The 15,883-nt window shown below is 15.7% G+C and overlaps 1 protein-coding gene across 1 annotated transcript; it reads right to left on the bottom strand.

Moving 5' to 3' along the window:
* Positions 1–785: 785 nt before the first annotated feature.
* On the bottom strand, positions 786–13,107 carry LOC135120940 (ATP-dependent RNA helicase DDX51-like). The gene is made up of 11 exons (XM_064045265.1): positions 13,053–13,107; positions 12,540–12,608; positions 10,966–11,046; positions 10,817–10,913; positions 10,185–10,299; positions 9,944–10,026; positions 7,580–7,643; positions 4,637–4,765; positions 3,047–3,162; positions 985–1,101; positions 786–921 (listed from the first exon to the last, which is right to left on the bottom strand). The coding sequence occupies exons 1-11, from the start codon at positions 13,090–13,092 to the stop codon at positions 786–788; spliced, it is 1,047 nt and encodes a 348-aa protein (XP_063901335.1). The 5' UTR covers positions 13,093–13,107.
* Positions 13,108–15,883: the final 2,776 nt, after the last annotated feature.

The raw sequence follows: 15,883 nt of genomic DNA, 5'->3' as shown, positions 1-15,883 counted from the left end.
TAGAATAATATTATAAAAACAATATGAAAAAAAATAAAAACAATACAAATTTTAACAATCACTATTATTAAAAATATAAATATTTATAAATAAATATACAAAAATAAAATATATAGTAAAAAAATGTCAAATTTTAATTACAATTAAAAAAATTACAATAATAAAAATTATATAATAAAAATGATAGATATAGATATTTTAAAAAATTTATAAAAAATACAATAGTCAAATATTATATATCAACATAAAATTATAATAATAATAATAATAATAATAATAAAATAAAAGCAAAATTATAAGCAAACAATATTATTATTAAAAACAGAAATTAATAATATTACAATAAAAAAAATCTTAATAATCACAAAAATTATATGTATTTATAAATAAATATAAGATTGTAATAAATAAAAAAGTATAATTATCAATAATCAATACAAGTAATAAAAAATAATGGTGCTATAATAAATTATTAAAGCTGAAAATATATAAAAACATTATATATTTTAATCAATATATATTATGAAGTAACAATAAATAATAAAACAATTCCATAACTAATAACAACTAATATATATTATTATTAATGAAAAATAAGGATAATCATTAAAAAAGTATATACTTATATATATGGGGAAAAAAATACTTTATTATATTATATAAAACTTTAAAGTTTATATAAAAAAAGAGAGAAAACTTTCTTTGTATACTATTTAATAAATATGATAAAGTAATTTATTTCTTATTACAATATGTGCTATTAGCTTTAATAAAAACTCAATTATTTATAATAACAATAAAAATAATAATATATAACAGTAGTAAAAGTTTGCCTTCATATGAAAGGGAGCGTCAAAGCAAATAACTTTTTCAACATTTTCAAGGTCCATGCCACGTGCCATTGAATCAGAGCAAACCAATCTGTAAGCAGTTTTAAAAAAGTTCAACATTTTCTCATTAAATAAATATATAATAATTTATTACACATCAATCTGGTTACACTTAAAGGCTTCAAGCACGTGTTCCTTCGTTTTTTGAGGTAGAAGAGATGAATATTCAGCCACTGAAATGCCTCCAAAAAGTTTCAGTAATAAAAATAAGCTAAAATTAAAATGAAGTACGTTAAATATAATAATAATAAGTATATAAACAACAAAAATTATATATAGAAAATAATAATATATACAGTAATTTTTTCAGTTATAAAAAAATTAAATAAATAAACATAACGTTTATATAAATAGAATGATAACAACTTTGAGAAGCAAATATTTTATGTTAGAATATATATAATGATTAATTATATATAATAAACAAGTATTTATAAAATATATACAAATATATACAGTAAATATTATAAAAAACTATAAATTATACGTCGACGATAATAAATATAATAATAATATATATAAATAAAACAAAAAACTCCGATTCTGTGCTCTTAAAAAATAAAAATAATAAATATATATGTAATAAATAATAAACTTAAGGAGTGTAACAATTATTATATATATTAATACTAATAATAATGACTATAAATATATTAATATCGTATGAAACGCGTAAGAAAAATAATAAAACTAATAAAGTAAAAAAAATCGTAATAAAAGTTAAAAATGTATATAAAACTATAAAAGTATTTTTAATAGTTTTCTTTTATTTACGAAAGTTAAAAATATATTTATAAACAAAAAGTAAGAAAGTATACTATCTTTATTAATAAAAAATATACAAATATATATAGAGTAAAAAAAGTTATATATACTAATATTTTTATTAAAATATTATTACAAATAAAAGATAGAAATGTATTAAGAATAAAAAAAAGTTTAATAATTATATATTAATATATTATAACAAATAAAAATAGAAAAATAAAAAAAATTTAAGTTTTTATTTATATTTTTACATTTTCTTATAAAAATAATATATATAAAGTAAAAAATTTTATATTAATAAATTAAATTCTTTTTAAAAAAAAATTATTATAACAAAAAAAATAGAAAAATCTAAAAAAATAATATATTTATATTGTTTATTTTTATGAAATATATATTTATGTAATAAAAAAGTTTCATATTTATATTGAGTATAATAATTATAAAGTTATAAATATATATATAAGTTTTATTTTTATACTTAAAAAAAAAAATAAAACAAATAAAAGTTATAAATGTTATATAAAAAATTGAAATGTTTTATAAGTATACTAGAAATATTTGAAAATAAATAATATATAAATTATATGAATTTATTTTCAAATTTTATATTTTTATTAAATAAAAATCATAATAACAAAAAAAGTTATATATGTTTATATAAAGTGAAATAGTTTTATATCTTTATATAAATATTATAGTATATATGAAAGTAGTAAATAAAAAAAAATAATTATTTTTTTTAAATATATGATTAAAAATTATTTCTTAAAATAAAAAAAATATTTTTTTTAAAAAAATTATAATTATAAATATATAAGTTTTATATATAAATATAAAAGAAGTAAAAAAGTTTTATATATTTACTAATAAAAAAATTATAATAAAAGTTATTATAATGTTTACATATAAAAAGCGTGTGAAAGTATTAGAATAAGATAAGCTATAAAGGAAATTACATAAAAACTCCAAAATTTTCTCTATCTTTTAAAAAAAATAGCAGTACAATTAATAATTAGAAAATTTATTTATAAAAACAAAAAGTTTAAAACTTTTATATATACTTAATATATAAAAAGTGTAAAAGATATATATCATAATAATAAGTTACAAAAAACTTTCGGAGGTTTTAAAAAATTTATATATAAAAGGTGTATAAGTTTCAAATTTTAATAATTGAATACCATAACAACAAAAGATACATATATTTTTATATAAGCGTAAATTTTTCAAATTTTCATAAAACTTTATTATAACAATAAAAGTTATTAAAAAAATTTATATATATAAACTGTAAAAGCTTTATATCTTCAATTAAAAAAAATTATAATAATGAAAGTTATAAATATATATACTAAAAAAAGTGAGAAAGGTATTAAAAAAAGCACCGATGAGTGGATTCCACGCTGGAAGTAAAGCAAAGCACATTTTTAAAGTTCAACTTTTGGAGTAAATAGACTAAAACAAGCGGCTTTTCGAGCGTAGAGCAAACAATCTTGTATTCCTTATATAACGAAGTTTCTTTATTTTATTGTATTTATGAAGTAATAATAATAAATTTTTTAAACTTTCTTTTAAAAAGAAATAATAATAAATCTTCTTTAGTATTCCCATAAATATAGAAAGTAATAATAGTTATATAACAAGATTATTTAACTTCTTAGTTAATATACAGTAGTAGTATTAATTAGAATTTCTATTTTATTTTATATATAATAAAGTAGTAATAATAGTTTTTTTTTATTTTTGTTTAAATATATAAAAGTAGCAAAAAAAATAGTAATAAGGTTCCCTGACTTTTCTTTCGACATAATAATAATGATGAAAGGTTTCCTCTAACTTTTAAATATATAGCAGTGGTAATAATATAAAGTTCTTTAATATTTCTTTCATATAAAAAAGTAATAATGATAACTATTCCTTAAATATTTAAAAGTAATAATTATATAACAATTTCTCTAATTTTTATTATATCTAAAAAAAATAAAAAATAAAAAGTTTATTCATCCTTTTTTTTGGTATATAATAATAATAGAAGTATCTTATTAGAAAAAAATTATATACATATAGTTAATATGAAAAAAAATTAAAAAGTTTTTATTAAATTATTACTAAGAAATAGTAATAATATCTTTTAAAAAAATTACTAATAATTATTATAATTATAATAATAGTAACCTTAAAATTTTTTCTCGAGTAGTTAAATAATTATTATAAGCTAAAAAAGTATTATAAAAGTATTATGAAGAGATAGTTTAATAATTTTACTTATTATTATATAAATAATTTAACAATAAAAAAATTTATATAAAGTAATTTATTATAATAATGAAAAAAAGTATTTATAATATTAAAACTAAAACTAAAAAGTTCTTTAATATTTATTATTAATTAAGTAATATTAAAGTATTATGAAAAAATATTATGTAACTTTTACTAATTAATATATAAACAATTTCGAATGATAACCATTTTCATATATAGTTTTTCATTATTATAAAAAAAGTTTTAAATATAACAACTTTAACTGAAAAGTTAAAATTATTATAAAAGTATTATGTAAAAATATGTACGCAATTATTACTTATTATATAAATAATTTCGTAATAATAATAATAAAAATTTCACTATAAAGTTTGTTTATTGTTATAACGGAGGAAACTTTAAGAAGTCCTTTAATATTTCTTAAAAAAAAAAAGGAATTATAAGAGTATTATGAAACAAACATATAACTTTTACTTGCTATTATGTAAATCATTTTATAATAATAATAAAAGTTTATTTAATATCAAAATTTTACTAAAATGTTCCTTAATATTCATTATTATAATGATAATATAACAATATTAAGAAGTAATATATAAATTTTTTACTTATTAATATATTAATAATAAATTTACTATAAAGTTCTTTAGTATTATTATAACTTTATCAACTTTTTATTGATAATAATAATAATAAAAATATAATAAAATAACTTTTAACTTTTCTGGCGTCACAAACTTTTCGTAGGTAGCGGCGGTAATAAACTTGGGAAACTGCAATCGAAGTGCAGACAACTTTTGAGGATTTGGTGTAAGCGTGGCGGAAAAGACTAGTTTTTGTAACTACAAAGTTAATAATGTTATTATAAATAATTGAATAATTATTAATAATAGAAAATAACAAAAAATTGCAAACTGTAAACTTTTTAATATAATAATATATAGTTGTAGTAATAATAGTAAATAATAAAATAGAAAAGTAGTAATAATATTAAAATATTAAATAAATAAATTTTTTTTTGATATATAAAAAACTTTTCTTTCTTAAAATAATCAGTATTTTAAGTATAATTATAAAAATATTAAATAATTTTGAATATATAAAAAAACTTTCATTATTTATTACAATGATATAAAAAAAATAAATAACAATATTTTTATATATTTTCATTATTTTAAGTGTAACTTTCTAGGTTTCAATATTTAATAAATATTATAACTTAACTAAACTTTAGATTAAATAATAATTTTTTTTTCTTTAAGAACAATCGCTTATAAAAAATAAAGAAAAATAAGAAACAAATAATTATTATATAAATTCATAAACTAAATCTTCAAAAAATCGTTTTTTATTTTAAAAAAACTCACAATTTGTTATAATGAAACTAATTATATTTATTATTATTTTAAAATATTTAATTATAATATTGTTTTTATTGTTTTTTATTTTTTAATAACTAATTTTTACTAAATAAAAAATAAAATAGTCTTACTATTATTATAATTGAATTTATAAAAATATATTTTTTTTACTTTTTTTTTTTATTTTTATATAACAATTTATTTAAAAAAAAAATAGTTTTATTATTATTTTGTTAAGGTTTAGTTATTGGATTTATATAAAAGTATATTGTTTTTTACTTTTTTTCTTATATCCTAATAACAATTGATTCAAATAAAAAAAAATAGTTTTGAGATTGTAATTTTTTTGAAGTTTAGTTATTGAATTTTTATAAAAATATTTTGTTTTTTTATATTTATTTTTTTATAACAAACTTTTTTTAAAGGAAAAGTAAAATAATTTTATTATTACGTGATATATTAAAAAGAATATCAAATATCCATAATGAATCTGAATATGTATAAACCTTTATTTTTGACTTCGAAGAAAAGATTTTTTAAAGTATTAAAAGGGTAAATAAAAAATATTTTCGGATAACTTTATGTTTTAAGTGTAACAATAATTACTATTATAAATTTTATTTTTTATTTAAGATAAAACAATAATAAATATACATAATAAAAAATAATAATTAAATTCTGATATAAAAATTTTACTAAATAAAGAAAATTAGATTTATAAAAAGAAAGAAAAAAAATGAATTAAAAAAAATATTATTTTTAATTTCAGTACTTTAAATGTAACAAAAAAAAAATTTTTTTATTAGTTTTTATATTTTATATGAGACAATAATAAGATTATTATCAAAACAAATATTATTATTTAAAAACTTTTATTTTTATTAAGATATTTTTATTACTATTTTAAAATAAAAAATATTACATAAAGAAATAAAAAACTTATATAATAATTATAAAACTTCGGTAAATCCTTATCTTCTTTATTTATATTTTCTGTTTTTAAGCATAAAAAACAATAATTATATTTTATTATTTTTATATTCTCACTTAAATACAATATAAAATAGAGACTAAATGTAACTAGTAAATAATAATAATAATATTATTATTATTAAAAATTTTCTATTATTTTCTAATATTATTTTTATAATTATCAATATATTAAGTATAACAAGTAAAATAATAGTAAATTTATTATTTTTTAAGTTATCATAATTATTTGGTTTAAATATTATTAATATCAACTAATTTCACTTTTTTTTTTGATATTTCTATATTAAAAATTTTTTCAATTATTTTTTTATTCTTTTGCTTTATAATAATAATAATAATAAATAATACATAACGGAACTTATATATTATTGAATTATTTTTATATTTATGACTTCAAATAACATATAAAAATTAAAAAATTAACAAAATACAGAAATAAAAAGTTTAATACTATAATAATAATAAAATATCAAATATTATTATTTTTATGTTTATTATTCAAAATTTGGAGTTTAAAATTAATTATCAATATTATTTATTATTTTTTTAGTGTTTATAATAAATATAAAAATTACTGAATATAACAAAAATTAAATATTAAAAAAAATATGAATTTTTATTATTTATATTTATTTTTTTATTATCAGTATTTCAAGTATAAAGACTAAATCATAATTATTAATTGTTTTCCCATAAAATAAAAAATAAAGAAATTAAAAATGATATGAAAAATAATAATATATATGAAAACTTTTATTTATTATTAAAAATTATTATGATATTTTTATAGATGATAAAGATATAAGAAATTTACAAAATGAATTAAAAAAACAATACTATAATATAACTTCTAGAGATCCTTATTTTAATTATTTTTATAGTTGTTATTTGGAATATAAATTAATAAATTAAAATTATTTTATTTTTTTAACCTTTTAAATATAATAAATAAAAGTTACTATAGGAAGTAAAATATATTATATAATAATAACTCTTATTTATAATATTAATTTTTTACTATCATTAGTATTTCAAGTATAACAACTAAAATGATTATTATTATTAGCTTTTCAAGAAAATATAAAATAAATAAATTTGATAACGATATAATTTATTATTAAATATTATTATATTACCCTTATATATAAAATATATTATTAAATATATAACTATAATTAATCCTTATTTAATTATTTATATTCTCATTACTTTTATAACAATAAAAATATATTATATATATAAAATAATTATAAAAAAAACTTTTATTATTATTTCTTATTTCACTAAAAAAAATAAAAATACAGGCAATGTGGGGATCTGTATAAACGCTGGAGTCAGCACCACGGGCTCCTCTCTAAAAGGTTCACTAGATACATTAATAAAAAACAATAAAAATTTTACAAAATAATAATAGTATGTAATAAAAAATATATTAATGATTAAACATAATAATATTAACATGAAACAAAAATATTGAATTATTTTTTCATAGTAATATATAAATTAAATAATGGGAAATTTTATTTTACATAATAATATACGTAATAAATTTTAACAACAAATTTTATTTTGCATGATAGTAATTATAATATATGTAATAAATACGATGGTTCTTATTTCATAATAATTATAAATAAAATGGAAAAATCAAAATTTTATTACATAATAATAAGAATATGTAGTAAAGAAATTTTACTTTACACAATAAGATCTAATAAATATTAATGAAAAATTTTATTTTTACATAATAATAATAATGTTATAAAAATAATAATTTTTTTTTCATTAATATAATTACAATATGTCGTAAAGAAATGATTATTTTATTTAACAAAATAATTATAATATGTAATAAATATTAGTAATAACTTTTATTTTACATATGTCAACTTTTAAATTTTATATTTTCTAGTACAAACATTAATAATTATCTTAGTAGTTATATTTTAAAAAATATTGATCATAATAATATAAATTTATTTTATTATTAAAAAATAATGTTCCCTTTCGTTACTTTTATTATATTTAATATGTAAAATAAAAAGATAATAAAATAACACTAATAATATTTTTAATTACAATAATAAAAATAAAAATGATAAAACAATATATATAAGCTTTATTATTATTAAAAATTAAATTTATTATTATAAAATTTTTCATTAGCATTATATTATATGCAAAATAAAAATTCTCATTTTTTGATTTCATAATTTTATTTTGTTGACTTTTTTAATTTTGATTTGATTTATAAAAATAATATAATTATAATATGTAGTAAAGATATGAAAAATTTTATTTTATATATTAATAATATTTATATTTAATAAAAATAATTTTTTTTCATAACGATTACTGTAATATGTAATAATGAAATAGGAAATTTTATTTTATATAATAATGTAAATAATATTACTGAACAATTCTATTTTACATAATAATAATATTAATGTGTAATAAATATGACATCTTGTTTCACACCATAATATATAATAAATATTAATAATAGATCTTAATTTTTGATAAAGAAATGAGAGATATATTATTTAAAAAATAATATGTAATAAAAAAATTAAAACTAATCTTTTCTTATAATTATATAAAAAAGAATAATGATATGTATAATAAATATATAATCATCTAAAATAAAATAATATATATTAATACGAATATTCAATTAGAATATTTATATATGCATAATAAAATAATGAGTAAAATCTATTTCTTTTTATTGATAAGTTATAAAAAAATTATTAGGTTATAATAAATATTTTATGGTATTTTATTTTATTTATAATAAAAATAATGAGTAAAATATAATTATAATAATAAATAATAAAAGTTATTTATAAGTAAAATAATTAATAACTATAAAAATTTTATAGTTTACATAAAAATGCAGCATAAAATTTATTTTATATAATAATTTACAATAAAAATATATATATATAAATAAGTAAAATGTAGTTTACAATAATAATATATAATGAAAGAACCGTGAGAAAAAAATAATTTACATAACAGTAAAATATAATAAAAAAATATAAAGATAACAATTATAATATTCTTTTACAAGATAATAATATATAATAAAATATCATGAAAAAAAATATTTTACTTTATAATAATTAATAATAAAAAATATTTATAAGTGATATATAAATAATAAGAAAAATAATATGATACTAATATAAAATAATACCATCATGAGAAAAATATTTTCCTTTGTAATAATTTAAATATAATATTTTTCCAAAATAAATAAAAAAATAGAATTTATAATTTACTTAATATGTTGTAATGAAAAATAATATAATACATAATCATAAAAATTTAATATTTCACCCAATTATAATATTATATATTAAAGATTATAAATACATAATAAATAATGAGAAAATTATATTTCACATAATAATAAAATATAAAAAGTTATCATGAGAAAAAATATGATACATAATAATTAACAAAAAATATTTATTAATATTATATAAATAATAAAGAACAACAAATTTAATATGAAAACAATAAATATTAAAAGGACCATAAGAAAAAAAAAATTTATAGATATATAATAAAAAATTAGTAAATAATTATATTTTACATAATAAATATAATATAATAATAATATATTTACATCCACCAATAAAAATGTATATAAGTTACTCTGCAGAATATATACTTTTCAATGTCTTGGAAAGCCAATCATAATAACTCTCATAAAACAAACGATCAGCTTCATCGAGGACCTTTTTAATTAAAAAAGTAAAAAAAAAAAGTTTATATATATATATATATATTCGTATATAATTATCGTCCTTAAGCTTATAATAATGCTAAACGTTACTATAAAAAAGTTTTATTTTAATAATAATATTATTAAAACCATAAATAATATTCAACTAACCAAAAAACGCAAATATTGTAGAGTAAAACCACGTGTCGAGCCAAGATGGTCCAATAGACGCCCGGGAGTAGCCACAACAATATCAACTAAACTTTCATACGCGCCAGTAACTTTGCTAATAAAAAGATAAATAACAAATGATAATACTGCTTTGCTATATAAAAAAGTAAGAAAAATATAAATAATAAAGTAATCATAAGATATTATTAAATTATAGTTCAGAATATAAAATTTAATAATAATAACTGGTGCTTTACCGTAGTATATGTATAATATATACTCTACTTTTTATATACTATTATCAAAAGAAAATTATTTTTACTACGCAAATAATATGAAAATTCTAAGAATAACAATAATATGTAGCATTTGATATTATTGAAAATAATTCGTACAATACCGCTTTACTGTAAAAAAATAAATATAAGAATAGAAAATCATTAATATAAAGTAAATAAAAATTTTATTTTGCTCTACAAAATAAAACATTATTTATAAATTTGGAATTATAATAACTTTTGCTTTACTTTATCATGAAAAATTGTTATAACTATTATAAGGGGTATAAGAAAATACTTGAAATAAAAATAAAAGGAATAATAATAATTGTAATAGCGACTAATGATAATAACTTAAAAGAAACTAAAAGTTTTTGCTCCGCCTCAAAACTTGTTTGTCCTGTACAACTTGTAAACTTTAACGATGTTCCCTTCGCATACTTTTCTACAACTATTATTATTACTATTATTATTATATTATTGTTATTATTATTTTATAAAACCTTTATAAACTTGTTGCACTAAATCACGCGTAGGTAAAATAATAAGGCACCGCAACTTTCGCATTCTCTTCTGTAATAAATCTATTGTATAATAGAGATAAATATATATTTTATAATAAATATAAGTCATTTATATAATAATATTTATAATAAATATAAATCTAGAGCAACATAATAATCTACATAATAAATATGGTTTCTACTATATAAGTAAATAATAATTACAAATTACTAGTCTAGTAATAATATTAATATATGTAGTAGTAAATATAATTCTGTAAAATAGTAAAATAATTAGTAATAAATATGGTTCTATAATCTAATAATAATATATTTAATATCAATTAAAAGTCTATTATATAATTAAAATATATTTGAGGATATTAAACTTAAAAAAAAAAAAAAACTTCAAGTCATTCACAGAACATGTTAATGTTATAGATTTTACTATAAAAAATAATAATAAAGAAATTCTTTACTTAATAATATAAACTTTATAAAAAGTAAAAAAATTAAAAAAATGTGGATACTTCACAGTAAATAATAGTAATTATATACAAAAGTAAAAACAAAAACTTAATTATAATATAAAGTAAATGTTATATAATCCTAATAAATAAATATATATAACTTTTATAAAATAATAAAATAGATATGTATATATATATATAAAAATATTATAATAAAAAACTTTAAGGCAAATAATAATAGTAAATATTTTATTAACGTAAAAAATTAATAATAATTATAATAAATTTTTTTTTAATAATCGTAAAAAATAAATATAAAAAACTAAATAAAAAGTAAAAAAAAATTAATTAAAATATAAAAAAAAAATATTTAGAATAAAAAAATGTTCGTGTAAATCAAATAATAAATAAATTAATAATAGTAGAACTGAAACCTCAATAATAATTATTAAATAAAAAAATTAAAAACAGAGCAGTACAGTAATATCTATTAAAAATTTATAAATATTTTATATTTTGGTATATTTTTATAATATATTATTGTTTTTCTTAATCATAAAAAATGTTATATATAAATATTAATAAATAATAATAAAGTTAAATTAAATAATAATCGTTAAAAATAATATATTCGAAAAAAACTTATCAGTAGTAAAAAATAAATACTAAAAAATACAAAATTTAATAATAATAATAATGAATTTGTACAAAAGAAAAGTAAAAGTACAATAAATATAATATTATAACCAAAATATATAATAGAGTTAGTAAATTGTATAATATTAATTGATATTTATTATTATTCGTTATAAAAATTAATAAACTTCAATAATAATAATTAGTAGCAGTAAAATAGCGTTAAAAATAATAACTATTATAATAAAATAGAAACCCAAAATAATAAAAGTGTTAGTTAATATATGTAATATATATTAATATTAGATTTAATAATTACTCGTTATAAAATTAATCTTTTATAATAATAGTAAAAGTAATAATAACAATAGCGGTAAAAATAAAAATAAAATTAATATCTATTATAGATAAGTAACATTAAATATATAAATAATATTGGTACTACTACTACTAATAATAATAACGAACGATGCAAAATAGGAAGCACGTAAGCAAGAGTCTTTCCACTTCCAGTGGGTGCACAAACGCAAAGATCTCCTATAAATATGAATTTTTATCATTATCTAAGCGCTCTATATTAATTCAAAGCTAAACCTAGAAAGTATTAATTAATTTTATTAATTTATCAATTAATTTATTTTTCTTTTTTAGTTATGCACTGGTTTCCAAGGTATACTATTAGCTTTTAACATAGTTGCATTCCTCAAACAAAAATTATAAATATAAAAAAGAAAAAACGAAAATAATATAAAAAATTAAAACATCAATTATTCCTAGTACAAGCACTTTTTTTGGTAAAAGTAAAATTTTAGTTATTTTTTTTTAAGTGTATTTATCTGATAAACTTTATAATTTTGTAATAAAAAAGTCTAATAAAAGTCATAACAGACTCAAAAGTTTAATAACTAAAACCTTTTTAATTTATAAATGATATAATATTGGCAATAATAATTGTGATATTGGCGGTTTCTAAAAAAAAACCAGGATGAATGGAAGTGGTCAATTGCGAATTAAGAAGCATGGGAATCACGTGGCGTTGAACTATAAAAATATTAATAAATATTCATAATCCAGTAAAAATTAATATAATAATAATTGTGTTAATATCAATAAAATATTAATAAATAAATTTTTTTATAAAACTAAAAAATATCTACTATAATACAAATTATTACAGTCAATAAAAAGTATGAAAAGTAAAATATTTAAAAGAATCCTAATAAAGTCGTATTACTATAAGAAAACATAATATATAATAAAAATATTAAACGTATAAATAACGAGGGGAAAAAATAAATAAAAGGATAATATATAAAACTATTAAACTCATTAACTTTTTCTCTACTAATAAAGCTGTTAATAGTAAAAATATACGTGTTAAATATTCTATTAAAATATATCGAACTCTTAACAAGCCAATAAAGTAGTTTTTTTTTAAAAATATGTAAGTAAAAAAAACCCTTTCATTAAAAAATTTACTTCTTTTTTTTTAAGGAAGTGGCTAAAGCTACTTTTTTTTTCTTAAAATAACAAAAAGCCGAGAAATCCTATTTAAAGAAATTCGATTTTTTTTAAAAATTATATACTTTCCTAACAAAATTAATGTATAAATTCCAAAAAAATTTATTTTGTAGTATAGTTTCTATAATAAAAGTGGTTTAATCAATCATATCTTTTCCATCAAGTTTTTATTATATATTATTGGTAAAAAAAAGTATATTTAATAAAGTTTAAAAAAGTTATATAAGTTATAAATAATAATAAAAAGAGCGAAAAAACATGATTATAAACACTGATGGTTGGTTTGAACAAAAAATGTTAATAATCAACCAATCAGGAAAATATAAAGCCTAACGATGCTAATGCGTTATTTCTACTACTTTAGTGTCACAGTTAATTTTCTTAATATAATAATACCGGAGAAGCACATGATACAACTTAGACTAGTTTTAGTTTTTTTCTTCGTTTCCTTACTATATCATTCCCAGATCAACGCCACAACGTTTTTTATTGGATGATTTAAAAATCATTATGTACTTATTGGAGAATATATTTTTAATTCAATTAATAAATATATAACACATCACAAAACTATTTTTTAGATGTACAACGAAACGTTACTAAAAGGAAAAGCTATGCATTTTCCACGTGCTGATCTTCCAATAAATCATGTGCGTTAAATAACCCATGACTGCAGCGTGTTTAAAAATACTTAACCAGCCAATTATAGTAAACAGAAACTTAAAATATGTCAACTAAAACTTGACCTCTTTTCAATCTGCTGAATAATATATTTTCAGTCGCTAATGGCAGTGCTGAAAGCTTCTAACAGGCTTATTTAATAAAGGTGTAACTAATAATAGTTACGTTAAAGCAATTGATAGTCGCTGCAATTTAGAAGTTTAAAAAAAGATTACAAAACTTTAACAATTAAAATGTTTTACAGAAATTAAAAACTATAATAAGAAAACGAAATAAATTAGCAACTAACAAAGTTATAATAATTTCCAAATTTAAAAGAATATATATTAATTTTTTGAACCTAATTATTCATTAAATAATATATAAAATAGCAGTATTATTTTTGTAACCGTGTTATAATAATATATAACAATTAATTTACCTTTTAGTAGAAAACCAATTTATTAAAATATTCTTGTATAAATAAAAAAAGTATAAAAATTTTAAATAGAAAAAAAAGTTTATACCAGGGAAAAAGTAATTAATATTATTTTCCTGGAGATTACGAAGAATCAGATTTGATAAACCTATAAAAAAGATTATAAAATTTTTAAAAAAAATTTTATTCTAAAAGTGATAATAGTAGTAAATTATAACGCACAGCATATGTTCTATAATATAAAAACTCTATAAATTATGATAAATATATCAATCAACAATTTTCTTAGCAGATACTAGAATTAAGAAAATATAACCAGGATAATAAATAACCGAATAAATTGAAAAACTAAAACTTTATGTAATAAACATTATTGCATGCAGAAATAATTAAAAAAAATATAACCAAAATAACGAGTCCAAAAAGATTGAAAAGTTATACAAAAATTAATCAAAAAAATTAAATAGTTACTAAATTTTTAATTTTTAATTTTTAATATTTTGATAATAACTTAATAAAAAACCAAAAGAATTAAAATTAGAGGAGAAGTCTTCAAGTTTCGAGTCAATAACAATAGCATTCTTCATCCAATATGGTAAAGATAAATTCTTTTTACATAAATTATAAAATAATAACTCAATATTGTTCACTTAAAATTCAGACTTGTATAGTTATTAAATTGGTAAGTATTAACTAGCATAACTTTTACTCTAAAGTTATATGAGCTTCATTCTAAAGTCGAATATAAAAAAGAATATATCAAGTAACTCGAGGAATAAAACCAACTTTCTTATGTAATAAATTATTAGAGTTTCCTATATTACTGCTTCCTTCTTTGAAATCTGTCATTTTTTTCCATAATTTCTTTTCTTAATTTATTAAAAGAAGATTATATGTTTATGTTAAAACCTTTAATAATCTTCTATTTGATAGATAAACAAAAACGACAAGTATAATACTACGAAGCAGAAAAAAATATGCAATGTGCGAAATAAAAAATATTCAACGGATTTTTTATTGCACCAATAGGCTGCCTTGACTAAATATAATCGCTAAAATATTGGCTGCATACCACTTGTCCCACAACAAAGAGAAGAGTCTATCTTTTCTGCAAATTAAATATACTCTTATTATTTTTATAATTTTTATGTTAATAAAATGGGCGGGGGAGATTTGAATTTAAAAAAAAGTT

The sequence above is a fragment of the Zophobas morio genome, unplaced genomic scaffold (assembly GCF_036711695.1).
Source record: "Zophobas morio isolate AGI-343-1 ecotype UQ-CSIRO unplaced genomic scaffold, CSIRO_AGI_Zmor_V1 ptg000451l, whole genome shotgun sequence".
Classification (NCBI taxonomy): Eukaryota; Metazoa; Arthropoda; class Insecta; order Coleoptera; family Tenebrionidae; genus Zophobas; species Zophobas morio.
This window is presented reverse-complemented; position numbering and strand designations above follow the sequence as displayed.